Source organism: Crinia signifera, chromosome 11 (genome assembly GCF_055691185.1).
Source record: "Crinia signifera chromosome 11, ASM5569118v1, whole genome shotgun sequence".
In the NCBI taxonomy this organism is placed as follows: domain Eukaryota; kingdom Metazoa; phylum Chordata; class Amphibia; order Anura; family Myobatrachidae; genus Crinia; species Crinia signifera.
Window position 1 is genome coordinate 40,389,936 of NC_139227.1, and position 13,246 is coordinate 40,403,181.

General features: G+C 46.3%; 1 protein-coding gene across 1 annotated transcript in view; it reads left to right on the plus strand.

Annotated features, from left to right (window-relative positions):
• NETO2 (neuropilin and tolloid like 2) overlaps positions 1-13,246 on the plus strand; it is a 35,537-nt gene that overhangs the window by 20,220 nt on the left and 2,071 nt on the right. Inside the window, exons 2-8 of the mRNA XM_083165251.1 lie at positions 2,787-2,843; positions 4,573-4,713; positions 6,181-6,429; positions 7,778-7,822; positions 7,911-8,038; positions 10,219-10,447; positions 11,361-11,474. Of these exons, the coding sequence (XP_083021377.1) occupies positions 2,787-2,843; positions 4,573-4,713; positions 6,181-6,429; positions 7,778-7,822; positions 7,911-8,038; positions 10,219-10,447; positions 11,361-11,474 (963 nt within the window). The remainder of the gene's footprint in view (positions 1-2,786; positions 2,844-4,572; positions 4,714-6,180; positions 6,430-7,777; positions 7,823-7,910; positions 8,039-10,218; positions 10,448-11,360; positions 11,475-13,246) is intronic.

The following is a 13,246-nucleotide window of genomic DNA, read 5'->3' on the forward strand; positions in this document are numbered from 1 at the left end:
AACTTGTGCAGAGAAAATTCGATTTTGGTGGGGTTTTACTTAAACAGTGAAATCTATAGTGCAGTGTAAAAATTAAGCAGTCAGTATTTACCCTGCACAGAAACAAAATAACTCGCCCAAATGTACTGTAACTCTCTCTGCACATGTTACATCTGCCCCCCTGCAGTGCAGCATGGTTTTGTCTATTTGAGAAGGAATTTGCCTTTTGCGAGTGAACCAGAATAACCCTCTATATCCCTAACGATGCATGCTTCGAATATTGTCTGCATGTTCTGAGCGGGGGCCGAGTGACCCCAATGAATAAGGTCCTCGAACGGAGCAACACTTGAATTGCTCCATCTGGCGCCATCTAGTGGCCATCGGCACATAAAACACTTCAGTTGCACTTGTTGCAGCTGTGGTTACATACCCTGTACTTGTTCTCTGTTGTATTCATTTGTAAGCCACGGTTTCCTGTATTGCTTATTCGTTTATGTAGTCTGCATTTGGGCGCTGCGGATCCCTTGTGGCATCTTTTAAATAAAGGATAATAATAATAAAAAATAATAATTTCCCCCATTGGGGTGATCAGCGATCTCCAATTATTATATAGTATAATACTATATACTATATGTCCCCCAGCTTGCCTCTCCTTCACTGTATGTCACCCAGCCTGCCCCCCATTCACTGTATGTCCCCCAGCCTGCCCCCTATTCACTGTATGTCCCCCAGCTTGCCCCTCCTCTGTATGTCCCATACTGCCTCCCTCCCTTCATTATATATTCCCCTGCCTGACCCCTCCCTTCCCTCTCCTTCTCTGTATGTCTCCCATCCCCTTGTGTAAGCCATAGAATCTGACAACACGGCCGCAATTGGCCCCCAGGCCAGACTTTGGACATGCCTGGGTTAGGTCAACAGGGTCACTAGGTCGATACAAGCATTAGGTCGACATGGGGAAGGTCGAAGCATGGTGAGTGGACACGATACACTAATACGCAGTTCATGATGACATATGTCATGTGTCGACCTTCATACTGTCGGCGCTATGGCCCATACCCGTTTTATGGTGGGACGTCTCTGTGGGATGGGGGAAGGATTGTGTGAGGTGATTTGTGTCCCTGCCATCCGCTGTGGGGATCAGGGAAGATTGGGAAGGTGACAGAAGTATTATTGTTGTATAGGATACTTTATTTTCCTTTTATTTTAAATTCCTGGGGGGAGGTGTATCAAAGCTTGGAGAGACAATGTGGAGAAGTGTCCCAAAGTAACCAGTGTACTGTACATATGTCATTTATCTTTGAAATTACAGTTAGAGGCTGATCAGTTGCTATGGGTTACACCACCCATATGATGTTATGTATTGGCACAAAAGCTTTAGAACAATACATTGTACACATTATGATGGTCATACTTTCCGCCCCCACTGAGGAAGCACAATCGCATGGTCATTATCTGTTATCTTTAGTGGGGATAGAATGGAGAGGCTAATTGGGAGATACAAAGGGGACAGTTATACCCCTTTTACACCAATATCCCTGGTCGGACCCTGGTCTTCGAACACGGGAGTATCCAGGGTCGGACCCAGCTTCATACCCCAGCACTTCGACCCAGGTCTGCGCTGTTTACACCGAACCTGGGTCAGCCCTGCTTTTCTTTATGGATGCCAGGGATTCCATGCTCGTTGCCAGGGAGATTACATGCCCATTACCATAGGGTGCTAATGGGCCACCAAAGGGTACATTTTATTCCCCCTTCCCCCAGGGCGCTGAGCATCCTCAAGCCAACGCACCAATTGTAATATACTAGGGAAAGACGTGGTTAATGTCCAATACCAGTCAAGCAATAAAACAGTGACTGCTGCAGGGATAACACTGAGAGGAAAGGGGGGGCTGCTGCAAATCTGGGGGTGTCAATAGTTTTCCCCCGTAGTTTTGCGGGAACACTACTGGGTAGAGGACCCGTGTAAATGGACACAGGTTGACCCCATTTACACCGCCACTGATCCGGGTCTGAAGCGCTGCTGACCCGGATTTTACGGGGGTGTAAAAGGGGTATTATACACAGTATAATAATGTAATAACCTGGGAGAATACTGTGAGCCCGCCGGCCCGGGGTTATTATACACAGGAAATTCACATGTTTTCCGCTTTGAAAATTGAGAGTCTTCCTCTACGTGGCCCAAATGGAAACTGGGGAGGAAACAATGCAAACAGCCATCCACAGCTTCATATAAAATAGCCGCCATACTAATTAATGAGGCGCACTATCAGTGGTAGGGAACAAGATGCAATCAGCTAATCAGAAGAAGCAAGCCACTGGTAGGGATGGCCATCATTGCCTTTTCCATTGATGGCAAAAGTGCAACTGACCATCGATGGTGCATAACTATGCAATGGATTTGACTGATTGGCCTGTGGGCCAATCAGAATATGGGGCAGGTCTTCATGGGTCTCCTGGGTGGAGCTATGCTCCGTTTCCCAGGAAAAAGCAAAACAAAACTATTAGTTTAAGCTTGACATCGATGATGGGAAACCATTTTGTTTTCCACCATTGATGGCAAAACTATTGGACATCGGCCATAAACCATCGATGTTTTCTAAACATGGATGGTCGATGGCCATCCCTACTAGCCAGTTCTGCTGAAAGTCACCATCCTCCATGTGTATCGTTGCACCACTCCTCCAGAACCCACAAGAGATGTACTGTACCACCCCGTAACTGTTGCATATGTGTATCTGCCTGTAACTACATAACATATGCCGACATTCTGCCAACTCACGATAATCATGTTTTTTGTCTCTTGACAGTACTGCTGATTACTATTCTTGTGGTGGAAGGGATCGCCGTGGCTCAGCGGACACAAGGTACGTGGCCCCCTCATGCTTTGTACAACCCTCTGTGTTTCAAAATTGATTTCCCTTTTTGAGGCACTAGTCAATTAGTCCAATATAATAGCAGATCTGATTAGAGTTTGCTGATAGCGGCTTGTTCCCCGTTACCCTGGTAGCGGTGATTAGCTGACCACTTGTCAGCCCCTGGGATAATGCAGCCAGCAAACCATGGAAATGACGGCCCTCTACTTATTATTCAGCAGATCTTCCAACATCCTGAGGCACAACGTGCATTGTATAACAATGTACCGTCTGAGGCTTCAGCAACAAAGGATCAGTTCTATTGTTGCTATCTACAACCAGGGGGAGGTTTACCAAATTCTGCACAGAGATAACGTGGTGACGTTGCTCATAGTGTCTGCCTTTTTTCTAGCATGCCTTGTAAAATGCCAGTTAAGGAGCTGATGAGTTGGTAGTATCTCTCACTGGGGCAGATGTACTAAGCCGTAGGAAGTGATAAAGTTGAAAGATAAAAAGTAGCAACAGCTTAGCCCATAACTGTAATTTTTCAAACACAGCCTGTAACATGGCAGCTAGGAGCTGATTGGCTGTTCCTGCTCTCTCTTCCCTGGGTTCTGGTGCTGGTCTTCTCTAGGTTCGAGTGCTGGTCTTCACTGGGTTACGGTGCTGGTCTTCACTGGGTTCCAGTGCTGGTCTTCACTGGAATCGGTTGCTTTTGTTCACTGCATTCCAGTGCTGGTGTTCTCTGGATTCTGATGCTGGGCATCCCTGGGTTCTGGTGTTGGTCTACTCTCTCTCTGGGTTCTGGTCTACTCTGTCTCTGGGTTCCAGTGCTGGTCTTTTCTGTCTCTGGGTGCTGGTCTTCTCTGTTTGTGGGTTCTGGTGCTGGTCTTCTCTGTCTATGGGTTCTGGTGCTGGCCTTCCCTGGGTTCTGGTGCTGGCCTTCTCTGGGTTCCGGTGCTGGCCTTCTCTGTATCTGGTTCTGATGCTGGTCTTCTTTGCCTCTTTATTTCGGTGCTGGTCTTCTCTGTCTCTGGGTTCTGGTGCTGGTCTTCTCTGTCTCTGGGTTCTGGTGCTGGTCTTCTCTGTCTATGGGTTCTGGTGCTGGTCTTCTCTGTCTATGGGCTCTGGTGCTGGTCTTCTCTGTCTATGGGTTCTGGTGCTGGTCTGCTCTGCTATGGGTTCTGGTGCTGGCCTTCTCTGGGTTTTGGTGCTGGTCTTCTCTGTATCTGGGTTCTGGTGCTGGTTTACTCTGTGTCCGAGTTCCAGTGCTGGTCTTCTCTGGGTTCTGGTGCTGGTCTTCTCTGTTTCTGGGTTCTGGCGCTGGTCTTCTCTGTCTATGGGTTCTGGTGCTGGCCTTCCCTGGGTTCCGGTGCTTGCCTTCCCTGGGTTCCGGTGCTGGCCTTCTCTGGGTTCCGGTGCTGGCCTTCTCTGGGTTCCGGTGCTGGCCTTCTCTGTATCTGGTTCCAGTGCTGGTCTTCTTTCTCTCTTTATTTCGGTGCTGGTCTTCTCTGTCTCTGGGTTCTGGTGCTGGTCTTCTATGTCTATGGGTTCTGGTGCTGGTCTTCCCTGTCTATGGGTTCTGGTGCTGGTGTTCTCTGTCTCTGGGTTCTAATAATTGCCAAACCTGATCATGGGTAACTATTTGGCTGGGTATAATTTGTGATGTTCATCTAAACCTCAATAATAAAATCTTTAAGCTTCTTGTCTAAAAACTGCTGCAATTCTGTTTTCATTTCAGATGGGCAAAATGTAGGTGTGAAACACATCCCGGTGACCCAGTGTGGTATCTGGGTACGAACCAGTAATGGAGGGCACCTCGCTTCACCAAATTTCCCAAACACCTATCCTCCCAACAAGGAATGCGTCTACATCTTAGAAGGTTTGTTCACCATACAAAACACAATTAGGGTTAGCTACGAACGTTGCACAAAGTTTCCAATCTAAGCTCAAATCACAGCAGCTGTTCATACATTGGGCCCAAGATTGTTGCGGCTGTCCTTTGTGTCTATTGCCCATACAAAGCTTAGGTTTACCATCGCTTGTGTCATGTGTCATTATTGTGTGTGTGTGTGTGTGTGTGTGTGTGTGTGTGTGAGACATTATTGCATGAAACATAGGATAACCCTGATCTCCATAACACACATCAACTAATATGTGAAGAGAAAAAGACACTAAACCGATATGTAAGTTTATCTAATAAAGGTGTTGCTTGAACTAAACCTTAGAACAGAGTAAATGCCTTCAGGCTGATGCACAGCATCTACAAAAGCTGTTTTCAATACAGCTGAGAGGTCCAGGTGGATGAACTTTTACGCGCGGTCTTCCTATAACACTTCCACTTGGCCATTTACAGCAACAGATCTTGGCTGGTAAACCATTGCTGCCACATGGTACTTTTTAAGCTTTAACACCTTAAAGCGGCCTTTAAACGGCATTCACAAGGGCTGTATTTCAAACATATGTCAGCTGCATTTGCAAAACACTCATAAGTGCTGTATTTTAAACATAGGTCACCTGATATGTTTAAACAGCGTTCAGAAGTGCTGTATTTCAAACGGGATGCAGTTATAATCTCGGCGGTCGGAATCCTGTCATTCAAAATCCAGACGCCGGAATCCCAACACTTTCTCCCTTTGTGGGTGTCCACGACACCCATAGAGGGAGCATAAATTAGTGTGCCGAGCTTAGCGAGGCACCGGGCCCGTTGCGTGGCGAGCCCGCAAGGGGGGGTGGGGATCCACACACACACACACCCCCCCCCCCCTTGTCGGGATTCCGCTGTTGGGATTTCGAACGCCGGGATTCCGTATCTAACCCTTTCAAACATGTCAGCAGCGAAGAAAGATTTAACTGACACTGGGGTAAAGCCTAGATGAGAGCAGTATTCCACCCTATAAAGTAAGGAAACATCAAACTTACTGTATTTGAATAAACTATTAAATTCCTTTGCGCGGGTTTCCTGTGATGCTGCAGGCAGTGCACTGGGTGACATTATAAAACCATTTCCTGCACATAAATGAAAGAAGGGATCATTTTTATAGCTTATGGTCTATTGACTCCAGTTAGCTGATAGACCAGACCCTATTGAGATAAAATACCTCTCCACCATAATACCCTTCAGTGTATACAGCGCATTAGTTGTACAGTACTGGAGGGAGAATTACACATAACATTTGCTGTAGCGATGAATGGTTTGCAGCGTATCTCAGTCTGTGCTTTGTGGCGTGGGCAGACGATCAGCGGAGATCCCACTTCATCGCTAAGTGCATACTGAGTTTTACTGTCACGGTAATGGTATAGAAGTAAAATGCATCACATTGCTCCATTGTGCCTTTGTGTCTGTCAGCTTCTCCTCGCCAAAGAATTGAACTGACCTTCGATGAGCCGTACCACATTGAGCCGTCCTTCGAATGCCGATTCGATCACTTGGAGGTGCGAGATGGTCCTTTCGGCTTCTCTCCACTCATCGATCGATACTGCGGCATAAGGAGCCCGATGCCAATCCGATCGACTGGAAGGTTTATGTGGATTAAGTTTACCTCAGATGAAGAACTGGAAGGTCTGGGATTCCGAGCGAAGTATTCCTTTATACCAGGTAGGCAGAGCAAGAAACAATGGGCCTCATCCACAATAATATAATGTCCTCTTCCAAGGGATGTGCTGCTTATACATTACTTTATCTTGCTGTCCTTCTTCCGTGCCTTTCAGCAGACACTGGGGCCGATTCAGCCTGCTTGTAGCCCCTTCCCCCATGTTTGGGGTTTGCGAATGTGTGTTTCAAATTCGATGAGCCATTTGCTCCAAAGGGGGCAGGCAGGGGTGGACACTGGGCAAGAGCTAGGGAACACCCATGGGCATCTCTATGACAACGCTGGGCGTTCCCATGGGGATGCAAGCGGGCCGATGAATGCTCAGGGCGGGCGGCTGACATCCCCTTATCGGCCATCTCTGTGTAAAGTAAAAGTCAGTTTTCATTTTTATTTTTTGGTGACCATCCAATGATTTCTGTCCCCCCTGCTTTTAACAATGGCTGGCCTGGAATGGTTTACGTACATCAACGCTGGTGTGATATCTGCGCACCTGCCTTGGTTTGATTGACAGGAGTGGAGCCGTTTGGGGGCGTCGACAGGCAGCATCCCAGAAACCGGGGGGTGATGGCCTCATTTTCTGGGCATGCTGAATACAGTGGCTGCATCCTTGGATAGACTTTAGTTGCTAGGGGCAACATCACCACCCTTGTGTATTGCGAAGCTTTAATAAATGTAACACAAAGTTTGAGTCTTTTGTTTGAAGTTTGCAGTCTCTCTGTTTTCCAGTGTGTTGTGTTTTGTATCCACTATAACACTTGTATCACATTCATTATACACTCCCCTAAAGACTAAACTTATCGGGGGCAGTATCTGGAATGGGATGCAGTCAATATACCAACAGTCAAATACAAACGGTCAAAATACCGACAACCAATGGCAGAATGACAGAATGCCAATATTCATTATAATGTTGACACAGACAAAATGTTGGCATTTGAAATGTCGACATGAGTTTTTCAGGATTTTTTCTTTGAAATCAACTTGTTTTTACTAAATGATCCAAAGAGGCATAAAGTTTGATTATAATAGTGTGCCCGAAATCTGGCGAGAGCAGTGAGCTATGCGAGGGGACACGGTACACTTATTCAGTGTCCCTAACGACATAGACACCCCCATTATATTTTAAATGTCTGTATTTTGACCATCAGTATTTTGAATGTCGGGAAATCATACCGAACCCTCAGAAGTAAGTGATTCTTCCATTTACTGATAACCAGGATTTTGGGGTAAACTAATGGGCACCCCTGTTCCATACATATTTAGCTCAGTGCTGTGTACAGTAGCTAGGGTAAGAGACAGCTGTCAACCAGGAGACAGAGCAGAGCGTAACACTGAGATCTCTCTTCCTTACAGACCCAGACTTCAGCTATCTCGGAGGAATACTGAACCCGATTCCAGGTATTATTTTCCTGCTCGTTCTCTGCCTGTCAGTTGCTGAATGGGCCTGTTCTGCCACTTACCCTCTTCTGTGTTCTTCCCACCCCAGACTGTCAGTTTGACTTATCAGGACCGGACGGGATCATCCGTTCCAGCCAGGTGGAGCAAGGGGATAAGGTGAAGCCTGGTCAGGCTGTGGACTGTATATGGACAATTAAAGCAACGCCAAAAGCCAAGGTAGCCTGTTGGTAGTGGAGGGGGTTCTGGTTACTAATTGTGTGTAATGCTCATTAATGCAGCATTACAATGGTTAGGTATGTGAGATAAGTCTGTTCTCTGGCCTTTATTCAGATCTGATCGCAGTACAAATTTGTTTGGAAAATGGGCAAAACCATGTGCACTGCAGGTGGGGCAGATGTAACGTGCAGAGAGAGTTAGATTTGTGTGAGTTATTTTGTTTCTGTGCAAGGTCAATACTGGCTGCAATATTTTTACACTGCAATTTACATTTCAGTTTCAACACACCCCACCCAAATTTAACTCTCTCTGCACATATTACATCTGCCCCACCTGCAGTGCACATGGGCCCTTATTCTGATTGAGTCGGATGGCAGCATGTGCGATGTTTGGTGTTTGCGCATGTGCAGAGGCGTTTCTGCACATGTGGGAACACCTCAGATGTCCGAACACGGCGTGAGTTTCGTGCAGAAAACGATCGTTCAGAACCATCCGATCAGGGAGTGTACAGGGGCGTGAAGGGCTAATTGCCATATGCGTACGCCCCGCGGTTCATGGGCGTTACCACGAATCCGGCCATGACGCATGTGTGAGGGTGGACATCTGACATAGCCGGATGCCAGCTGCCCGCCCATATCCCTGCTTTCATACAGAAAAATGTCAGAGTGGTCTGGAGCACTCGGTGCTGCCTGACCGCTCGGTCCATCATTCGATGGTCGGCGACCATCGGAGAATGGGGGAGTTTCCCACAGATGGGGGAGATGTTCGCATGAAACATCCACTCACGGTCCATTCGCTCGGCGTCTTACCGTATTCGGGCGGTGTGAGCGATCCGTACGGTAGGCGGGGCTAAGAACACTCGGTGCCCGTTCGAAATACGCATCCGTCTGATTTAACTAGAATAAGGGCCATGGTTTTGCCCATTTTCCAAACAAATTTGTACTGCAATCAGATCTGTATCAGAGCCTCTGTGAAGTTGTGTCATACTTTTGCCACTAGATGGCACTATTCTATTGTCTGTCTTTGCTGCAGTGTGACTGGTAGAGACTGGTTTATGCTCAGTAAGATTGTATATTGCACTATAGATGTGTCCTCATACTCCGAGCATTTACACAGCAGCATGGTTAATTAGCCACTACATGTGTAACGCGACACAGCAGCATCGTTAATCATCAGCTACATATGTAACGCTACACAGCAGCATCAAAAGTCAGCCGCTACATGTTTAACGCTGCACAGAAGCATCAGAAATCAGCTGCTACATGTGTAACACTGCACAGAAGCATTGTAAATCAGCCACTATGGGGGAAATTTACTAAAGGAAATTTGTAAAAAAAAAAATAGGTGTATTTTTATCCAGAAATACACTTATTTTTGACATTTACTATCCCGAAAATACGGCAATTCCTATTCGTATTGATAGCAAATCAATACGAATAAGAATTGCCATATTTTCGGGATAGTAAATGTCAAAAATAAGTATTTCTGGATACAAATACACCTATTTTTTTTACAAATTTCCTTTAGTAAATTTCCCCCTATATGTCAAACGCTACACAGCAACATTGTAAATCAGCCGCTACATGTGTAACGCTGCACAGCAGCATCATAAATTAGCCGCTACATGTATAACGCTGCACAGCAGCATTGTAAATCAGCCACTACATGTGTAACGCTACACAGCAGCATCGTAAATCAGCCACTACATGTGTAACGCTGCACAGCAGCATCGAAAATCAGCTGCTACATGTGTAACTGCACAGAAGCATTGGAAATCCGCCGCTAGATGTGTAACGCTACACAGCAGCATCATAAATCCGCCGCTATATGTGTACCGCTGCACAGCAGCATCGTAAATCAGCCGCTACATATGCAATGCTACACAGCAGCATCGTAAATCAGCCACTACATGTGTAACGCTGCACAGAAGCATTGGAAATCCGCCGCTAGATGTGTAACGCTACACAGCAGCATCATAAATCAGCCGCTATATGTGTAACACTACACAGCAGCATCGTAAAACAGCCGCTGCCGTACATGTGTAACGCTACACAGCAGCATCGTAAGTCAGCAGCTCCATGTGTCTTGCTGCACAGCAGCATCTGAGATCACCCCATCTGTGCTCCGTACTGTATCCTGATTTACGTGCAATAATCTCCGGATTGTCATTTCTTCCCCAGATTTATCTGCGGTTCCTGGAATACCAAATGGAGCACTCAAATGAATGCAAGCGGAACTTTGTTGCGGTTTACGACGGGAGCAGCTCCATAGAGAACCTAAAGGCCAAATTCTGCAGCACCGTGGCCAATGACGTCATGCTGCAAACAGGGACGGGGGTCGTACGGATGTGGGCGGACGAAGGGAGCCGGCTCAGCCGCTTCCGCATGCTCTTCACGTCTTTTGTGGAACGTGAGTAGGATAATCATCCAGCCACCCATTCATGGAACGCAGAGAAACCTCTCCCCATCCACTGCATTTCCCCATCACTTTATTACTCATTCTGTTATGGTGACGCAGGACCAAAAAGTTACTAAAAATTAAAAATATGTCAAAATATGTCATCCGCTCTTAGGGCCTGATTCAGATCCGCTCGCTAAGCAGCATACATTCTCTGCTTAGTGAGTGGGTAAACGCTGCCCGACCCCACGTGAACGTCCGCGCCGGCATGCCAATAGATGTGTACACTTACACATTCAGTAGCATGATGTGGGCGTACAGATGAAGAATCATTTGATAGTCGCTGACCATCAAATAATTTATTTAGCCGTTCGCATATTAAAGTCAGTCTAGACTGACCTATATTTGACTCGGACATGGCCGAATTCGGGGTCAGGCGCTGAGGTCATGTCACGCCAACCGCCCACCCCATGCAGGCTTCGATACGCCTGCACCCTTATGAGGACATTCATCGTTTCTGTGGGCACGCTCAGGAAACACTGGGCATTCCTAATGGGACAGCTCCCTGCCCGCCCTCTACCCACCCTGCCCTGTGCGATCGTCAGCGGGTCTGCTCAGGAGTATTTTCGCAAATACACATGCACAGATCCGCACCATTGGTCCCCGGACCGAATTCACATTTTAGCGAATGAATCATAATCTCCCCCTTAAATTTTAGGTCCGCATTTAATCTGCCTTTGCAAATGTCCTTGTTTTTTTATTTTTCATTTATGTGTCCTGTAATCTGTGTGTAACATCTCATCATTTCATCCCACATCCGTTCATACAAGTGACAAAAGCAGAGACCCGGAGATTCCGCTGCTGCGTCACTAACGCCGCAGACACCCGATGGTCACATAACTGCGTCTTTGTCTTGTTGTGACAGCTCCGTGTGGGGATGGCAATTTCTTCTGCCACAGTAACATGTGCATCAACAACTCGCTGGTCTGTAATGGGATTCAGAACTGCGCATATCCCTGGGACGAGAACCACTGCAGAGGTGAGTGCATGGGGAATCGCTGCAGGTTGTAGTGCAGCCGCGTCCAGTATGACACGCGTGCCCAGGCTGCAATATAAGGCATCTGCGTTGCTGCAGTGTTACACGGCATCTATAATGCATCTGTGTTGCTGCAGTGTTACACGGCATCTCATAGAAAATTGGGTATCGGAACACAGCAGTGTGCAAAGCCAAAACGCTGAAAGACGCCGCGAATGACACGGCCTGAGGTTTTCTATAGAAACATGACAAATATACTCGAACAATAAATGGCTCTAGATCTACAGCAGTGATTTTCAACCTTTTTACCTTGCGACACACTAAATAAGATTAAAAAATGTCCAAGACACACCATGAGATCCCCACAGGACAAAACACATTGGCCCCCACAGGAAAAAAACAGACCTATTGGCCCCCATATAAAAAAACAATCACACTGGTTCACCCAGGTAAGAAAAATAAAATACATTGGCCCTTTATATGAAAAGAAGAGACCAGTAAATAACAGTTGAGCTGGTGGTGGCTGTAAACTGGTTTGGGCATCTCTAGATCTGGGGGCACACTTGAGAACAGCTCAAGGCACAATAGCGTGCCACGGCACAGTGGTTGAAAAACACTGATTTACAGTATAGTGTGAGAATGCAGGGAGGTCAGTCTGTATGGCTACTGAGTGCCCCCTGCTGGTCAGTCTCATATACTGTTCCTTTCTGTATTCATGTAGCAGTGTATTAAAATATTTGTAACATTACTGGACAATTTCATCTATTTGGGATTTAGTCTGCTTTCATCTAAAATGCATCTGGTTGCTTTACATCAGAGTTTCACTAAACAGCAGATTATCCCTGTATAAAGCAATTCTCATTAGATCAAGCATTTGAAATCAAATTACTTGTACTCCTTTTCCAAAAGGTGATTTTTTTTTTAACTTTATTACTTCACTTAAGTGTTTACTAAAGCTTCTAAAAATTAAAAGACATGTTGTCAATAGCAACCAATCAGATTATGTCTATTATTTATCCATTGCATCCTTGAAAATATTATTTAGTACCAGTTGCTTACATCTGTCCTTGCCTCAGTAGAGCTTACAATCTACAGCACAGTATATGGTACTTGTGTAGTTTCACAGCGCCACCTGATATCGCATGATGTGCGATGCGATTTAGTAGCTGTTCATACCCCAACTATCCACTACGGCATGGAGTTGATTTTATGTATTGTGGCGAGCTACCGAGCCCGAAGCCTGGCGAGCAGACACGGATTACTTATATACATATATTCACTGAGTCCGAAGCGTGGCGAGCGCAGCGGAATACATGTCAAGTAATCCGTGTCCCCTCGCCACGCTTCGGGCTCGCCACACTATATAAAATCAACTCCATGCTGTAGTGGATAGTGGGGGTATGAACAGGTAGTAAATCGCATTGGATCACACATCGAATCGCATGCGATTTACTGGCGCCATGAAACTACACAAGTACCATCTATATTCCCTACCACACGCACACACAGACATTCTAGGGTTAATTTGTTGGAAGCCAATTAACCTACCAGTATATTTTTGGAATGTGGGAGGAAACTGGAGTACCCGGAGGAAACCCACACAAGCATGGGGAGAATATACAAACTCCGCACAGCCATGGTAGGAATCGAACCCATGAACTTACACCACCTCTTCATTTTTAGAAGATTCGGAAATTTGCCCCTAAGGCATCAGAAAAATGATTAAGCATGGATTGGCAGATTATTGTAAATTGGAGATTCTAGTGCGCTTCATA